This window comes from Pezoporus occidentalis, unplaced genomic scaffold (assembly GCF_034315485.1).
Source record: "Pezoporus occidentalis ecotype Australia unplaced genomic scaffold, CSIRO_AGI_Poc_V1 ctg12, whole genome shotgun sequence".
In the NCBI taxonomy this organism is placed as follows: Eukaryota; Metazoa; Chordata; class Aves; order Psittaciformes; family Psittacidae; genus Pezoporus; species Pezoporus occidentalis.
Window position 1 is genome coordinate 5,012,274 of NW_026912994.1, and position 18,017 is coordinate 5,030,290.

The 18,017-nt window shown below is 41.1% G+C and overlaps 2 protein-coding genes across 4 annotated transcripts in view; one reads left to right on the forward strand and one right to left on the reverse strand.

Annotated features, from left to right (window-relative positions):
- Positions 1-8,893, forward strand: part of ESYT3 (extended synaptotagmin 3) — a 33,351-nt gene extending 24,458 nt beyond the window's left edge. For 2 of the 3 annotated variants that reach the window (XM_062606582.1, XM_062606591.1), the window contains 9 exons: positions 69-131; positions 1,251-1,337; positions 2,093-2,242; positions 2,781-3,223; positions 4,397-4,486; positions 4,993-5,124; positions 6,496-6,601; positions 7,150-7,199; positions 8,066-8,893. In XM_062606582.1, the coding sequence (XP_062462566.1) occupies positions 69-131; positions 1,251-1,337; positions 2,093-2,242; positions 2,781-3,223; positions 4,397-4,486; positions 4,993-5,124; positions 6,496-6,601; positions 7,150-7,199; positions 8,066-8,102 (1,158 nt within the window). In that variant the 3' untranslated portion in view covers positions 8,103-8,893. Of the gene's footprint in view, positions 1-65; positions 132-1,250; positions 1,338-2,092; positions 2,243-2,780; positions 3,224-4,396; positions 4,487-4,992; positions 5,125-6,495; positions 6,602-7,149; positions 7,200-8,065 lie in introns of all 3 variants that reach the window. The other variant, XM_062606572.1, reaches the window with a different exon arrangement.
- On the reverse strand, positions 7,479-16,112 carry CEP70 (centrosomal protein 70). The gene is made up of 10 exons (XM_062606650.1): positions 16,050-16,112; positions 15,601-15,689; positions 15,170-15,244; positions 13,983-14,085; positions 13,114-13,284; positions 12,330-12,476; positions 11,640-11,808; positions 10,951-11,065; positions 9,931-10,010; positions 7,479-9,542 (listed from the first exon to the last, which is right to left on the reverse strand). Exons 1-10 carry the CDS (start codon positions 16,050-16,052, stop codon positions 9,481-9,483), a joined length of 1,014 nt encoding a protein of 337 aa, XP_062462634.1. The 5' UTR covers positions 16,053-16,112; the 3' UTR covers positions 7,479-9,480.
- Between the last annotated feature and the right edge of the window lie 1,905 nt (positions 16,113-18,017).

Sequence of the window (18,017 nt, forward strand, 5' to 3'; positions counted from 1 at the left end):
GGTTTTTTTTTTTTTTTTTTTTACTTCTCCTGCTTTCTTTATTTTTTTCTCCCTTGTATTGACAGAAGATGGAGCGAGAACCTTCCTCCTTCGCCCTGCTCACAGTAGGAAGCAAGACTCAGAAAAGCAAGGTGAGGCTGTTTGACTCTTCTGCTTTCCTTAAATACTTTCTATTTTATGGGTGACTATCACCAAGTAACCCCTAGGAAGGGTAGGACCAGTGAAGCTGATGTGAAGAGCTCTAGTTATAGTCAGAGCTGCAGAGGCTAGGATGTGGGGGTCCACTTCAGCATGTGGAAGCATCACTGGGTTGTGCTTGATTAGTGGGTGCCTGCCCAGCTGCTGTACAGGTGTGTGGTTTTGTGTTCATGGTCATGAGGTCCTGTAGGTCAAGATACTCTAGTTCTTTGAGGGTTGAAGAGTCACAAATGATAGGTCTCCAACCTGGCTCATGCTTTCTCAGGGCAGGGTGTCATTTTCATCAGAGGCATTTGCTTCCTCATCAGTCTCCTGGCTCCTGTGTTTCGCAGTTCTACTGATTTATTTTTTATTATTTATTTATTGATTTTAACCTGGATGAGATGTAGCTAGATCTCCTTCACTTCACTTCCAGTTAATTTTTCATTATTTAATACTTACTTTTGCCTGATGAGCATGAGCAACAGCTGAGTTCTGTCTTCCTAGCAGCTGCTGTGTTCATGGCCTGGCAGAAGCAGCTGGTTTATGGAGCAGCCTCAGCTGCAGCCCCTGTGGGTGTTTTCCATACTTTCATCCTTGAAGTGGATGGTGCTGAAGCTGTGCACTCTTCCCACAAGCTCTACACCCACCAAACCACCCCTCTAGCTTTCCTACCCTTCCCTGCCAGCTCGCTGCAGCTTTGGGAGCTGGCTGTGGGTGCCTGCAGGCTGGAAGCAGCACCCTGGCACTCTCTTGGTGGAAGGGTGGGAGGGAGGGAGCGGTGCCTTGCTGCAGGTAAGGTAGGCTGCTGGTCCAGGCTGTGCTGGTTGGGGCCAGCTGCAGCTCACCAGACTTGTTTGTCGGCATTTCCATGCCCCACAGAACTTGTTCTGATTTTGCCAGAGACTTTGCTTCTGCACAGTTCTGACCTGGAAATTTCATTGTCTCAATACAACTAATGTGTAGCATCACTGAATAAAACAAGAGGGTTACCTCTCTGGTAATCAGTGTTGTGGTATTCTTTGCTGTTTATAGAATAAGCTGATATATTTGCCACAATCTTCTTGTTTCAGACCTGCAATTTCAGCAAAGATCCAACATGGGGCCAGGCTTTCACCTTCTTTGTCCATAGCGCTCATTCACAGTCACTCCATGTTGAGGTGAGAGAAAAGCCTTTCCTTTGAAGTCCAAGCGCATAACCTTAGGAAGAAACCTGTTTTGTGGTGGATGTGATTTCAGTGCTGGTTGTTTCTGTATGCTTGTACTCCTACTTAAGAGGTGGAAGAAGCACCTGTTGTTGCATGGGTGATTCTCTGTTAGGTGATGCTGGTATCTACCTTTGCTCTAGGATCATGTGCAAAGGAGGTTTTATACAGGTCTGTGTACAGTAAAGCCATGAATATTTTGCTGTCAGAAATTGCAGCCTTCATAATTCTCAACCAATCTCTTCGCCTTGGTATTTTGTCTCACTAAGAAATCCTGTGTCTCATGAGCATACATTGCAGTCACAGCCAGTTCTCTGGCAGTTCACTTGGCCACAGAAATGGATTTCAACTTGGAAGGTATGCTAAGGATAATAGGCTAAAACAAGCTATTACCTAAAAAGCTTGTAAAGACCAGTTGTCATCCCTGGTGACTGGGACATTTTCCCCCAAGTAAGTAAGGAAAGTCAGGTAAATGCCAGGGCCTGATAAAGCAGTTCCTTCTCTGCATAGGAGATGTGTTTTTTACTCAAACATGCTAATTTGTTACACTCCTGAAATAGTGGCATCACCCATTTGGAAGTAACCATACTTAATAGTATGTCCTGGAGTAAAAAAGTTAATTCTGGTTTCTGTCTGAAATACCTTCTTGCTTTGCTATTCCTGGTGGTAGCTTTCCAGCTTGCCATCTAATAACTTCCCCCCGCTCCTAGATAAAAGACAAGGATCGGGACAGTGTCCTGGGAACTTCAGTGATATGTCTCTCCCACTTACTTACGGACCCAAACATGACTCTGGATCAAAGATTTCAGCTGGACCATTCCAGTTCAGACAGTTTCATTAAGATGAAACTTGTGTTGCGGGTAAGTTCTTTCCTGTATTCACTTGGCTTCCTCAATGGAAACACCCAGCTCTAACAAGAAAAGAGATGGGGAGAAAGGTGGGGTGTGGAGAAATGCAGCTTTGCTTCACAGATGAGTAGAAAACAAAAGTGTGACAAGGACTTTAACTGCCATTAAGAGTGTATGGTGGAGCTGAGATGTATCCCTGAGGCTTCCTAAAACAGTGCAGTACCATTGCTGAAAACCTTCTCATAGCAATAAAGAGTTGGACTGAGAAAATCTAAGCTGGTGAAATCAAAGCTGCTAAACAGTAAAGGAGGCAGATGCTTAGGAACTGTTTTCTCACTGTGCTCTGCGTTAGTGTTTAGACAGCGTTAAATACGTACACAGTAGGACAAGGGAAGGGATCACCACAGCTAATCCCATAGGCCTCTTTCATTTCCAATGGCAGATTCATGCTGTTACAGTTTTGTGGTGAAATTTCATCCCAGGCCATAATGCTCACATTAACCCTGGTGCTTTGGGAGCAGCACTCACTTCTCTCCCCTGTGATTTTTAGACCTTGAATGTTGAAGAACCCGATCCACAAAGAGTCAAGGCTGGTGTCAGTGCCTCAAAGCAAGGACCTGTGCATGTCATTGAGAAGGGTGGAAACCAGCAAAAGTTTGTCTCCGCACCAGACCCAGAAGTCTCAGAAGTACCTCCAGTGAGCAAAGACTCTGCAGCACCTGAATCCCTGCTGAAAAAGGACAGCAGAGAAGACCTGGACACAAAGGACAGTTCAGCAGCATCGGTACCAAGCGAAGCTGTTGTTGGCCCTGATGAGGCAGAGCACAGCCAAAATCCAGAGCATCACACATCATCAGCACTGCATAGCAGAGCAGCGGTAGCACCCACGCTGCCAGTCGTACAGGAACTGAGGCTTGCGCCCAGTGTTGCTTCGCTGGGTTCTCTGCCTTCTTCTTGCTTTGAATTAAGTAGCAGCAATCTGGAACTTCATAAGTAGGTGTTCTTCCAGCTGAATTGTTCTTGTATGAAAAGGTTTAGGGTTTATAGTTTGCTGTTGTATATGGTTGAATTCATGACTGCTAAGTCATTTGGAATTTTGTGTCAAATCACCTTATGAAGAATTGACCTAAGTATTCCAGTCAACAGCAAAGTAAATTATGAGGTTACTATCAGTTCAGGTGTAAAGTGAAAGTGTTTCCTTCTCTGGCTCTCCTAAGAGATGCTGCTTATGTTTGCTTTATATTGTTTAAGAGCCTCTTGCACAGAATATCCTTGGTTCCATAATGCCCATGATTTTAGCAAAAGGGTATTGGAAGTCGGAATATCCCATTTCTGTAAAAACATAAAATCTCGATAAGCATTACCTGGTTGCTTAAAGTTTTGGATGCTGTGTTTTATCCAGAAACTTTTAAGACTTTCAGAATGCTGTGAGCAAAGTGTTTGTGACTAGGTGCTCTTACGTGTGTGTCCTTCCCACAGTGCTAAGTGTGAGGCTGCAGGTAGTTGGCTCTGTCAAGGAAGATGGAGAGCGGGGTCTGTTTTTCCTGGGATGCAGAATGGAGTTAGTAGAATCCTTAATGAGCTGAAGTAGCAAAGAAGGTCCACCTCAATTAAGAGAGCGTCAGGGCAGTTATAAACCTGAACATCAACCCCAGCTCCAGCTGCTCAGTCTCGCATTTCTGGACTGGCAAATTCTCCAGCTCTGAACAGGGCCTCATTTAGAAACCGTTTTTAAACCATTTTAAAGCGATGGTTTTGGATTTGAAGCCACTTTAATAACATGCAGAATGAAATATAAAAAAGGTCCCATTTTGCAAATACTGACATACTTGAAGGAGCTGCGTAACGTGCTCACCTGTACTTTGCTGCTCCATCTTACAGCAGGCCACGTAGGTGCTTTTTTGGCTGTTTGTACTCAGGGACTGAAATGGGGTACTTATTATGGAAGGCAGGCTAGGCAGTGCTGGCACCACCAGGAGTGCTGTTTCTGTGGCATCTCTGTGGTCCAGCTGCTTTCTGGACATCAAACCTTAGGATGGCAGAAAGAACAGTGCCATGAAAATCAGTTTTAGTTAAAAATGCAGCACCAACATTGTCTCCTGTTTTGTGCGTGTGGTCGGTTAAATAGCTGTGTTTAAAAGCTTTGATTGTGCAATTGTCTTACAGTGGGACTGAAATGCCTCTGGGAGAGATTCAGCTCACAGTGCGGTACGCTTCAATACGTCAGAGTCTCGTCGTGCTGGTGAATGGCTGCAGGTAATGCTGACAATTGCTTGCTGTGTCTGTAAAGGAAAGGGAAAGAGCTCTGAGCTTGTCAGATGGTCAGCAAAGCTGGAGCAGAACCTTGTGATTTGTAAGCTGCCCAGTTGAGATGCACCAGCATTGGGTGGCTTCAGTCTGTGCAGCCACACTAAGCCCAGCTCTGGTCAATGGAGTGCAGCAGAGGTAGCTTAGCTTTCATTGACCCAGTACTACTTCTGACCAGCACCAACAACTGGTGCATGCCTTGGAATGTCGTGATAGGCATCATGACAAGGACTGGATACCTATGACTGAATTTGTTAACATTAATTTAGGAATCTCAGGAAGTGACCACACACTCAAGTAGTGAAAATTTTGTTTAAAGTTTTATTTGCTTATGTTCCAATTCCCAAGATAAATGTTTCTGGCCCATGAAGGATTAGTCTGATTCTGAGAGACAAGGTATGAAGACACAGTGCAAGAATGTGCCTTGCTTGTCAGCACTGTATTTCTTTTAACAGAAACTTAGTACCCTCTTCCAATCGTGGAGTAGATCCATATGTTCGTATATACCTGCTTCCAGATAGAAGATGGACAAGCAGGAAGAAGACTTCTGTTAAGAAAAAAACTCTGAACCCCCAATATGATGAGAAGTAAGAAAATGTTAATTATGATTGTTGCTGAAATAGCTATGATCTCTATGTAATGAAAGGGCATGCATAGGGTTTGTGCCTGGTGCTGCTAAGGATTGTCTTGTGGACACTTGCAGGTCTTATGGAAAACCCCAGCACTTTGTGATTGCAAGTACTTGGGGCTGGCCTTGGTCTGTCTGCGGTAGTGTCCGTTCTCACCCCTTCTGCTATCCTAGCAGGGGCAGCCTGCACTTGTTGCTTTGCACGCAGACATCCCCCTACCCATGTTTAACTCCCTGTTATTGCAGAGGCAATCTCTCCATTTGGATGCTTCACAAAGCCACTTCCTCAGTTTGTACTTTTTTGCCTGACACTTCCCTGACAGCTTTCCAAAAATCAAAGGCAGAAATACAAAGCCTTTTGGGACCGGACCATTCTTGACACAGACAGATGGATGTTCTCATCGAGACCTGATGGGAGCAGAATGAAATGCTCCCACCTCTTCTCTGACAGTCTCATGTCCACAGTTCCCCCACTGAACTGGAACGTGTTTTCTATAAAACCAAACATAGTAATGCTTAGAGCTCTTTTGAGAAGCTGTTTTAACCCCATATTTAGAGGAAAGTACAAGTATGTGAATATTGGCTGATCCTGGGTGGCTCAGTTTTCCTATGTTGGGTCCATCCTATACATGTCAGTATAGGTCAGAAATGGAGAAAAGATTTTAAAATACTTCATTTTCAACACTAGAGTGGTGGATTACTGTTCTCTTGTAACACCACTGATCTTGTGCCAGCACAGCTGTTAGAGTAGCATCACTTTTTCCTCATCCTCGGTATTGACGTGTCTTGTACATCCTCAATTAAGTGTAATAGGTGGAGCAATACTTAGCTCCAAAACACATTACCTGTTTTACAACTCTGACGTGAGGAAAAGCTATTCGGGTGGGCAGAACTTCAGTGATTTAGCGTGGACAAAACTCACTTGACATCAGATGATGTGTGCCAGAGGCATGAGTCGGAGCCATTAAGAACTTAATTGCCACAGATTTCAACCTTTGTCTTCTCTTCATGTGGTTTAAACTGACTTTGTAAACTTAGGGGGTTGGCTCAGCTACTTCCTCTGAGTAATGCAGGTTGCACGGAAAACATGCTGATCTTCCACGAAGGGGGAAAATGATGGTAAATAGCATCTCATCATGGATGCATGTCTTCCTCCTTCCCCCTGGCACAGTGAGCAGTCTGAACAACAGTGTCATAATCTTGTGTGAGGCCTGGAAGAGATTTCTTACAATGCAAATAAAAATTGCCTTTTCATTACCATCCTTCTCTGGCCACCAGTGCTTATAGGATTTTAACTGTTAAGTCTCTCCTTTCCAAACTTTGCTTTTAGGTTTGAGTTCTTTGAATCTTTGGAAGATGTCAAGAAAAGGACGCTGGACGTTGCAGTGAAGAACAGCAGGCCATTCATTTCACAGGACAGGAAGGAGCTGGGGAAAGTAAGTTTAACAAAGCTGCTCTACTGGTTTAATAGAGCTGAGCATTCTGAGTGGCAGGATCCTGAAACATGGTTCTAGTGACTAAGCCTCAGAAGTAGGACTAGCAATCCGGAAACAACTTTTTCTGCCATATTTTCATTTGAAGTCAGGCTGTACCCATGTGGAAGCTTGTATGGGCTCAGATGACTTGTGTGCTGCTTCATTTCAAAGGTATGCTTCTTAAGTAAAAACGTGTTTCCTGGGATCTGCTGCTGCCTTATTGGGGAATGGCTCCAGTAGCACAAGCTCAGAACGACAGGTGATTAAACCCAGAATTTGCCAGTGGTGCTTTAATCTTTCTGTGTAAACTGGAATCACTTCTTCAAGTTGTGATACTAAGAAAGCCAGAGGCAGTGCTGAGGCTGGCTAGTGCCCAGGTCCTGGGAGCTCAGGAAGCTCCTTCTCCTTGAGCCTAACCTTAAGTGTGTCTGATGTGGGAGGAGTGCTAGCTTAGCTAATCGATTTGTATGCTGAATAACATACACAGAAAGAAAATGTGCTTTTTAAAGGTGCGGATTGACTTGTCGCAGGAGGACTTGATAAAAGGCTTTGCACAGTGGTAAGTTTTCATCTCCATGCTTTTAGAGCATGACACCTGTTTTGCTGGAGCTTGTGCACCTCTTGTTGGGGTGCTGGTAAAGGGGCCCTGTGGTTTGGCGAGCAAGAACATATGACCCACAAACACAGGACTAACTTGGAGCTAATCTGGTAGTTTTATCTAAATTGTCTGGTAATCTAGTTTCTTATGCAATACCTGCCCTGTGAAACAACTATAATATGTCAATTATACTCTTCAGCATATTTTAAGTTACCATGAAAGGCACTGGGAAACGTAAGTAAAAGAATTATGTTTATTAAAGCAACCTTGTGACAAATTTTAACTTGGATAAAGATCTTAACTAAATTAATAGTCTGATCAGCAATATATATATATATGATAAAACTTTAATTACAAAGCATTTACAGCAACTATTATAATAAGCCACTTGCAATTTTGCTTGTGTGTTCATTGTGGTTCAGTTAAGCATTGGAATGAGGCAAAGACTGAGAACCAAGGTTTGGTTTTTTTCCCCCTTCTATGTCTGTAGTTAACAGTGGTAGTTCTTCCTTCTTTCTGCTTCAATGGAGCCCAAGAAATGAAGCACGGGTAGTCCAGAAGCCTGCCATCCATGCAGACAGGGTGGGAAAACCAAGTTCCCTTGGCCCTGCTTGCCTGTGTGCCTCACAGAGGGATATGGCAATTACAGAGCAGGAGGAAATGACTCATTCCAAGTTCCTGGTGAAGGCTGACCCCGTCCCCGCAGCTCCTTTGCCATGGTGCCTGTGGAGCACAGGCCATAAAGCAGCCCAAGTTCTCCCTACTGTGCCAGTTAAAACATTAAAGAAAGTCTGCAACAACTGTAATTACTTGTGTCTGTCTTGCAGGTATGAGCTGACAAGGAGTAGGAGCAAGAAAACATGATTTCTTCTCATGTACATAAGTTACTAATTTTTCAACTTTGTAAGAATGTATATATCTCCTGTAATTAACGTGTTTTGAACAGTCACTGCAAATCTGAAGCAGTCTTCAGCTCAGGACATGTAAATTTAAGGATCCTACTCAGAAAAAAAAACAAACAAACAAACAAAACCGCCCCACATTGGGATAAATTGCCCCTCAATAAGGAGTTCTTTATTTTTGCTATTTCTGGCACCTCTCTCCCAGAGAACCCTCAAATATGGATACCCTCTTAAGGAAGTGTTGTGCCTGGAGATCCTTCAGAGTGTCAGCTCAGTGTTATTACTTTGCTTGGCAGTCTCGTTTCCCCAGGATCCGATTCATGTTGTTTTAACATGAAAGCCTTGTACTTCTCACAGAATAAATTTTAAACAGCATTCTTCATCTGAGGGCTACAGAAGCCGTTGGAAGAACCTGTTTCAGACTCTAATGGCAACTGGTTTTTGAGAAACTAAGAAATTGCTATTCCACTGTTCAAAAGTATCTTGGCAGATACGTATATAACGAGCTTCCAAGAGGAGGGAGATCAGTTCACCAAGTCATTAAGGTTTCAGTTTGTGATGCCTTAACGTATTTTGTTCTTTATTGCAGTACATTTCAAAATCTTGTAAACCTTGATAGTAAAGTGTTCTGCCTGAGGAACAGCAGAATTTTGTAAAGTAAGCTTTCTTAACAGCAGAGCAAATTATACCAAAACTATTTTTGGAAGCTTGGTGTATTGTTTCTGTACAATAAACTTCTGTCTTGCATAATGATCTTGATCTATGCCTTTCGAAATATATAGCTTCAAATCTGTGCTAGGCAGAAGCCCATAAACCACCACCTGAAACAAGTTTCAAATACATTTGGCTTAGATTACACAAATCTAGTCTGCCTCCATCCATAACCAGCAATACATAACTCACACAGTAAAAATCTGCTCACATCCCAAACTGATCTGAAAATGTAAACATTTTAAAATAGGCTGTCCAGCAAACCAACACAGGCCATTGATGGAACTGTTATGGCTAAGGCAGTTAGAGCACCTTTATCTCATGCTTACTGTGTCAGCAACATTCAGAATGCTTAGCGGTTAGAGCACATCTGGCCTTGGGCTGGGTTCAGTTTCCTGGGCTGATACAGAGCATACCAGTTCTCTTTCAAGGATGGCTGACTGGAGTTATAGTGGGTTTTTCTTAAAATGACAAAGAATTAAGAAAAATAAGAAAAATGCAGCAGCTTTTAATTATGTTAAAAGTCTTTTGGTTAGGGTAATAGAGGATAGAGGTAGCTGTCATGTCATAGGCACCAATGTGTTCTGTCACAGGTAAGATGATCTTGCTAAAGAAGACCAGAGTAACCCTTAACTAGCTGCCAACTTCAACTTTCGCACTGTAGGTAAAATATCATCCAGCTTACAGATCTCTGAAACAGAACAAAAATCAAAACAGTAAGGTGTGCGTATTGAGAACATCTTTGAGTTCAGACAGAGTTCTAAGATGCTAGAAATACAGCTAGCAAATAAAATCAACACCTCACATTTTCTAATGCTTTTGGAGAAAACCAAAAAATTTAGCTTCTCTTACGAGTAATATGATTGACTCTATACAACCCCTTGTTCAATAAAAATGATATATTTGAGTCACTTCCTGAGAAAAGATGGAAAGAGAGTGAGGCAAAAGTTGGCACCTTGCCTTGCATCCTCCTTGTGCTTCAGTGCACCAGCAGTAAACAAAACATCTGTTAGCTATTTAAAGTTTTAGGATGAAGTGTTGGCGTGAAGATAATTACAACTGTTGCAAATATTACTCACCTAGAAGACAGAGCAAATCTTGAATGAGAGCTTGAAATGGTGGAAAGAAGCACTCATGTTCTTCTAACTTATTGATTATACTGAAAGGTGCAAATGAGACTGTCAGATAAAAGGTGCCAAGACATTTTTAATTCATCTCTTTGCTAGTTTGTCATACTATGCCATGACTTTTTAATAACTCTGCTGCTTAACAGCATATAAAACCATCTACACCAAAAATGTGGGTTTAAGTTCTGAAATTGCAGCCAACTATTAGCTGACAAAAGAGGAGCTCTAATTTCACTCTTCATGCCCTACATACATCCTTTCTTCCTTACAAGGCACCAGGTAATTTTTGGACTGGAACATCAATTCGTGTATGCTAAACATACTGCCTGGGGGTGGGTGATATAACTGCCTTAGAGGTGGAGCAGGAAATATCTGACAAGCAGCCATTCCCTAGTTAAAACTGTGGTGAGTGCAGGAAGGCTGAGGGAGTCAGTATTACTAACTCAGCATATGTCAGGCTCCCTACCTGCCTCTGTGTTAGTACATTTGTGGAGCACAGGCTGAGTGTGAGTTCATACAGTCTGCTACCAAGTGTGTGTATGTGATCATCTGCTGAAGATACAACAGAATTTGTCCAGTTCCCAGAGTATTTGCAGTCAGCTTGAGCCAACTCTCTTAACAACCTGTACATTACAGCTGAAACTTTGCAACACTTTCTCCTCCCTACCCACGTGCAGTATTTGCTTTGTCTTCTTATGCAACATGCATCCTATGAAACATCATTTGATCACCTCATCCATGCAAGCCAAGGAAGGGTTTTGGAATCTTCTGACTTTTCTCTCTGCCCTCTTTATCCTTTTGAAAATATTCAGGATTTGTTTCATGGGGGATCATAGCAACTCCTTTACTGTTGCAGCTTGCTGACTTTGTAACCAATAAGTGAAGCTTCTTTCAGCATCCATTCTAGCCTGTCCTCTCAATTAGGAGATTTGATGTTTGCAGGAGGGCCGCTGGTGGAGCAGCTGCACATACCTGTGGACGTCCTGGGTCCCCAGAAGCTGCTGTACCGGCTCAGTCACGTCCTCATTAATTATGTCACACAGTTTCCCAACAGTATCCACTACCACAGTGGGTGGAGCCGAGCTGTCTATGGAAAAACAAACACTTCATGTTCCTTGTAACAGTGTTAACAGGAAAGTTTTTTTGACACAATCCAGTTCTTGCAGGTGCCCAGATTTTATTTGGTTTTCCCACACCTAGTCATACAAGTTCCACCATTCACAGAAAATTAAGTGCCTGTGATAGGCAGATCAGAAATAAACTAATGTTAGCTAAGTTTAGCAGCATAAGATGGAAGTTTCTGAGGACTGGACATAAATACACTAGAATGAATCACTGAGGAGAAATCTACAGCAGAGGCCAAGTTATTTTTTTCTAAAACTTGTTATCTTTAGAGTAGATAGTCAAGAATTAAATCAATTTCCTCTGTTACTCTTCTGATCCGTGTCCCTCGTATTCCTCAGCAACTACCAAAGGCTTACAAATAATGGGGATTTGCTATTTAAACTGCCAATTAACCTATTTTTATCTTTCCAGTGAAGAATATACCTGGTTTACACATTTCCTATCATCTCACCAAATTTTCAATGGAGAGATGAGGCTTTTGCTTGTCTTCTCCCTTTGGAAATGGTGTGAACATATGCTAGGTGGCAAGTCTTTACCTAGTTCCAGGAGCTCCTGGAGATTTCTCATGGCGTTGGTCATTTCCCCAAGCTTTGTGTAAACCTCATGCATTCGTGGATAAATGCCACTGAGAGAATTCACGTCAAACAACTTCTGGAAGTGAGAGACTATTGCTAACAGGGTTGGTACGGATGGTGTCTGGCTGTTCTGTAGCAAGCAGAAGGAGCGACTCGTCAGTGTTACTGCTTCACAAAGCAAGGATTCTTTTAAACAATAAGCAGTCTTAAAACTAGTCTATGAAGAAAAACGGGTGTAACTGCCCTTATTAAATCACGGCATTTCAAATATTCTCAAATCTGAAGACATACTGAAAAGAGAGTTTTCAGACACAAATATCCAGCAAACTAAAAAAACTCTGAAGTTTTCCTCTGTTGCCTAGCAAGTACATTTATGTATTCTCAATGCTGACTGAGAAACAGACAGAACAGGATAACCTGAGACTACAGGGCAATGCAAATTCCTCGCTGATCAAATGACTTTGATTAAAGCAGTCCTCCCCGAGGTGAATTTATCCATTATATTAAAATAGTCTCTGACTATTGAATGTCTTCAAACAGCTATTTGTTAAACCCCGGGAGGCTTTCAAATGCAAAAATCTAATCACCATGGTAAGACCACATTTGAGATTTCCACAGTAACATGTGATTATAAACCCCTGGAAGAATTACCTTTTCCTTATTTTCTATTTCTTCCAAAATGGCATCTACTATGAACTGGAGGTCTTCAACTCGTATAGACTCCCTGTTGTCTTGTAGATCTTCAGTGTGCCAGGGTGCCAATTCCAGAGACAGTTTTCTCAAGGACCTATGCAAATCCTTTTAAAGGACAGGAGGGGACACAACTTATTTTAGTAACTGCTTGAGGGTGTTTTTATTACAGAAACAGGGAGATTTTCTGTTTCTCATATGCAAAAACATTCTTATACTGGAGATAGTACAGGTTTAGTTTTCATGGAACTTCAGCATAGTATCTTGCTTACATTCTTACAGCCTTGCTTAACCTGGTACTCTACAACTAAAGTACATCAAATATTAAAGTTTCAGTGAAATAAGAAGTGCTGGTCACAGGAGTTTGGCTTTAACCAGAATTCCTTCACTTGTATTTTGATCAGAAAGTTACTGTTTGGACAAGACAAAGGGGAAAAAGAGAATGGATCGTCATTAACGCACGAAGCACATCAACTCTAAAATTTAAGTGCCTTCTTAGGTGGTGAACAAACCCATTTAGATGATATACACAGAGGAATACCTCTGGTGTGTAGGAACACTGCGCATTTTTCACCCACTATGTTTTAAAATGGCATATAAATAGCAGAATCATTTTTAAAATTTAACACCAAGTCAGGCAATAACAAAAGCTGCGCACAGAAAAAAACCCTACATATAGGAAGGGACCAAGGAGGGGTCACTGGATTATAGGAAGAATATAAAGCCAAGTACAATAATGCATTACCTTCAGGGCCATTAGCTGATCTGCCCACATTTCTATAGTGGGTGAAAGGTGCTCAAATCCACATTCCTGTCCATTCTCTTTAATGTAATTTTGCACTGGCCCTTTACTGCGCCTGTATATTAACGGAGGAGCTCTTGGGCTTTGCAAGATAGAATCAATATGGGACAAAACCTTCAACAACAAATAACAAATGTTATTCTTCAAATATGTACAACATTTTATAATAAAATCCCTCTCTACCACAGTCATGATGGTCTAAATGTTAAATTACAAATAGCTCCAATAAGTTATTATCAATGAATTTTACAGAAGCATTCAATATGTAATACTTTCAAAGATTTAAAAATATACTAGCTGGAAGATACATAAAAGCAACGCAAACATACTCCCCTTTGGGGATAGGTAACATTTATACACTTGAGGCATTGTTCTTTTCACAGTTTACATTTTGCTAAGTTTTATTATGTTTGCTTTTTTTTTTTGTATTCAAAGAAAAATAAAAGCCACTCTCTCCTCAGGCATGTTTAAAACAGTAACGTAAGGATCTGTACTGCACAAGACCTCGAACAAATCCCCTGTCCTGAAAAGACCTCAGCTAAATCATTCATTTGATGGTTCCCAACCTAGCTTCTGCTTTCATGCTGTATTTTCAGGTAGTTTACACTAAGATGTAACAATTAAGAAAATTAAGAACAAGCCTACATTAACTGCCAAATCCAGAACATTACACATCTCATGTGGAGGACTTCAAATGAGCTCTTAGATTCAAAATAGCATGCTTCAGTTTACATGCTTAAACAAAACTCGTATGTTATATTTCACTGTAGTAATAGTGCTAGATACACAAAGCACAGATAAAATCTGCATACCTTTAAGTACTGTTGGCAAACTGCCTGCAGCCTATCCACCCCTGCGATACTCTCAGATTCTTTCTTTTCTTCTGTTCTTTCTCCGGTACTACTCTCTGAAGATCTACATGCCAAATACATACAGTGGGTTACATAAGTAGCCTTACAAGGAGGTACTACTTTCAACTTGACTAAGAACCAAGTATGAAGTACACATACACCTACAAAGTAAAAATCTTCATTATATGACACCTGCCAACAGAATTTCATCAAACCAAGCTAGCTGAAAAATGTAATACCTATGTAAGCATCATTAATTTGTCTCCAGTCTCCAGGCTGAGGTTATTCCAGACTGCATGCTGATTTAGAAGGGACACCACCAGCTGCACAGCTGTTCTGTTACAGAAGTTCTACTATGGCTGAAGACTTAAAATCCAGAATTTTACTCAAAAGGGTCAAATGCCATGCTCACAGTGTTTATCTGCTTGAACATCTTTCCTGGCTTTCTATACATAGCTCACTATTCTTCTTGTCAAATCTGAGATGACTTTCTATAAAACTACCTTTAAATCCCATCCACTGCAAGAGAGAAAAGACCATGTAAATATACCTGATGTAAAATGAAGAACATTTTTAAAGTTTAAGCAAGTGATGTCTTTTTCAGACTATAAAATTTTTATCATTCAGTATACACATGCACAAATGATTAAGTGAAATTATAGATAAAAACGCTCTGTCAACATTGGATTTCTAATACCTTCAAGGTATTTTCTTAGTAATGTTTCAGAAAAAATGAAGTCAATTTCTAAGAATAATATGGACATAACTTCAGTGGCTGCAACGTTTTGTCAACTCATACTTTCTCATTCATAATCCACAATGTAACCAGTAGATTTCTTTACAGCCCATGGAAGCAACAAACACCACAGTCTGGTCCTGTCCATATGGCTACTCAAATCCAATCCAGAAAGACAAAATGAAATAAAAAAAGACACACTGCTGTGCCCCCCAAACAGACCACACCATCATTTCAGAGATTCACAGTGTGTCTTTGGAGATACAGTAGCATTTGCTGGTTATAGGCAGGCTCCCAGAAATGGGGATAAGGTACATGCTTTATAAGCTGCTATCTACGTTACAGGGTGCAGAGTATCTTTGCCTTCAGATGTTCAGAGGATTCATGGAAGTTACGGAAGAAATATACTTACTTGATAGTTTTCTTTAAAGTTTTCTCTAGTTTCTTCACTTGGTGCTTGTAAAGTTTTAATTCCTGTGCAGTTGGTCTGTTAGCAAGAAAAAGTACCATATTGTATGTCTTGCATTTGAAGGTAACTATAAAACTCAGCCAAGTGAAAAGAGTAAGCAAGCTTTGCCACTGCTGCAGCAGCATTCTGCAAATGAAATTCTGCAGCATTTCCACAAGGTAAGAGAATAAATGGCAGACTAACCATCAGCAGTTGTTGTTACTAACAGCGTACAGAGGGAAGGGTGACTGTTGCTGACATTTCTTATTTCTACATATCACTTTAAAAGGCAGATTCCATACTACACTTTTACAATGATGGTGCTTTTGGCTTCTTTCTCTGTAAAGCAGTCTGCTGAAGTGCCTTTGCAAAGGATGATGCTTATCCTTTCTCACCTTGTTTCCAAATCTTTCTTGAGATTTATATTTTCAAGCAAAAGCTGCTCATTCCTGGTTTTTGTTTCAATAAGTTGTTTCTGGAAAGACTGCAACATAGGCTGTATTACTTCTCTTATTTCACTCATTCCATAATCAACAAGCTTTAACAATTTAAAGTATGTATGTGTTAAAGAAGAGCTCCCAATTGCCCATATAGCAAGACAGTGTGGATGAGGAATTAGTCAACTAAGATCAAGAGCCTGCTGCATTAGACGACAGTTGGAGAACCTGTGATTAAGGAGGTTATACAGTCCTCAAGCAAAGACAACTCACAAAATAGCACTGAATCTTTCATAAAGACAGTGAACCCTACCCAGAGAGTGTGCAAGTTAGGAACAACACATGATAAGAACAAGGGGATAGGCATCAAATACACGTATGTTTCTACATGGCATTTTAAAAGTTACCATTTAGAGATCTGCACAGACTTATTCTTAGCAGTTCCATACCGTGAGCAGTGCTCTGTAATTAGGAGTAGCATCTAGATTTAAGAATTCTTCCTTGCTTTTCACTTCTTTCAGTACCTGATCTTCATCTTTTTTATATTGCCTATTGGGAAACATAAATTGTTTCAGTTTGATTACCTCAAAGATCTATGTTGGTTTAGTTAGCAGTATATATGGTAATAATATTTCCATAAACTGCAAAGTAAATAGATTAGAAATTTTGCCCTAAGATCCACTGCTCCTCTCTATTGTTTCTGGGAAGCTGTTTCATATACTAATTAAGTACACTTATTCCTGGAGAGAAATTCCCATACAAGCAAATCGCATTTCTTTGTTCACGATAATAATAATCTCAAATGATAGGAACACTTCAGGTATCTCAGCTTGTTGCTTTGTACCATTTAGGCACCACGACAAAGCTGAAAAGCTGGCAGCCTGCTTGTTCAGGGAGATGAGTTAACTGAGTGCAGCTAATGCAGTAATTCTGCCTGTGAACCATGGCAAAAGAGGAAGGGAAGAATAAAAACCCAACTTCCTAGCTGTCCCAGCCTTCTGCATGACCAGCTGCTCAGACTGACTGACAGTTATTCCCTGGATGAATCTAAACTTCCATGACCATTACAATTCTTTGCTGTTTCTTACATGCTAGTGACATCTGGAACACAGAAAATTTACCATTATAAGATTAAAGAACAGTAAGGAGTACGAAAATTTTGAACAGTAGTACAGAACAGATGAGACCTACCTCAGCTCCTTTTTCATTTCGCTAATTTGCGATTCATAGTAGTCAATTAGACAAAGGAACCTAAAGAAAGGAAAATGGCATTACTGAATCTCAGATATTCTCCAAAACCAATAAAAATTATGCCTGGAACAGGCCAGTTTGTACATCTGCACTATGCTCCAGAAGTGACTGCTTCAAGAAGGTTCTCTCTCATACCAAACATGGTCACAGTTTTTCAGAACAGAACAGACATTAACTACGCACTAGCCTAAAAAGCAGCAAAATTATTCAAGAGGAGAAAAAAGTTAAATTCTCCTGAGAGCCTCATCATCTTGTGACTGTTTCCCCAGCAAGCGTAACAGTGAGTCACAGTCTTGAGTGCTAGGGCTCTGCGACCATTGCAGGAGGTGAAAGCACAGGTCCCACACAGCCCGAGAACATCCATCTCTGAAGAAACTAAATATGCTTTCAGAGTGGTTGCAAAACCTAGACACACAAAAAACTGAACAGCTGAGAAACTGAATTTCCTCTTGAGCATTCTGAGATTGCCTGTTTTGGAGAGACGTGAGAATGCACAGGGAACCAAACTCAGTGATCCTCCCTCTCATAGAGTGAGGGCACAAGTGAGGGCTGTGCACACACAATCCCTTTTAAATGCTACTCAGGAAAACATTGCTAGCCAGGCCTAGGAAATCAGCTGACAGCAGCCCAATAAAGTCTGGCTACCTGGGGCCTAAGAGCTGTCAAATCTGATTACAGCAGAACTATGGAGATCTTACTGCAAGAGACACAGGCTTGGAATACTTGCAGAACTTTCCCTAAAGTACCTGGGAAGCCTTGCAGCAAACCTTCAGTCTGCAGTTGCAAAGACCACTTTCCAGAACTGGAAGGGCTCTTTCTGGTGAGGCTGGGGATAGTCTTTGTTGTTTTCTTCTCTGGTTGTTTTTTAATTTACATTTTTAAACGTTAAGAGTCCCAGGACGAGATCACCCTAACAGACATGGAGCTCCAGAGTAGAGTGGATCATTCCCTTCTCTTTGCTGACACCTAGCGTGTACGTTTTGAATTTCTGCCATGGTTTTATACAGCTCACATTGTTTTAAATCCCTGCACTGATGTACCTGTGCAAGAATTCATATTTCAGCCTGCACTCCTAAGGTCTCCAGCCTTTTATTTTTTTTCTTAAATATAAATATTGAGAACAG

Coding starts and splice junctions, on each gene's coding strand:
- CEP70 (XM_062606650.1), bottom strand. Junction 12,477..13,113: donor ATCAGCTAATGGCCCTGAAG/GTAATGCATTAT, acceptor GTCCTTTAAAAG/GATTTGCATAGGTCCTTGAG. Junction 9,543..9,930: donor AGATTTGCTCTGTCTTCTAG/GTGAGTAATATT, acceptor GTTCTGTTTCAG/AGATCTGTAAGCTGGATGAT.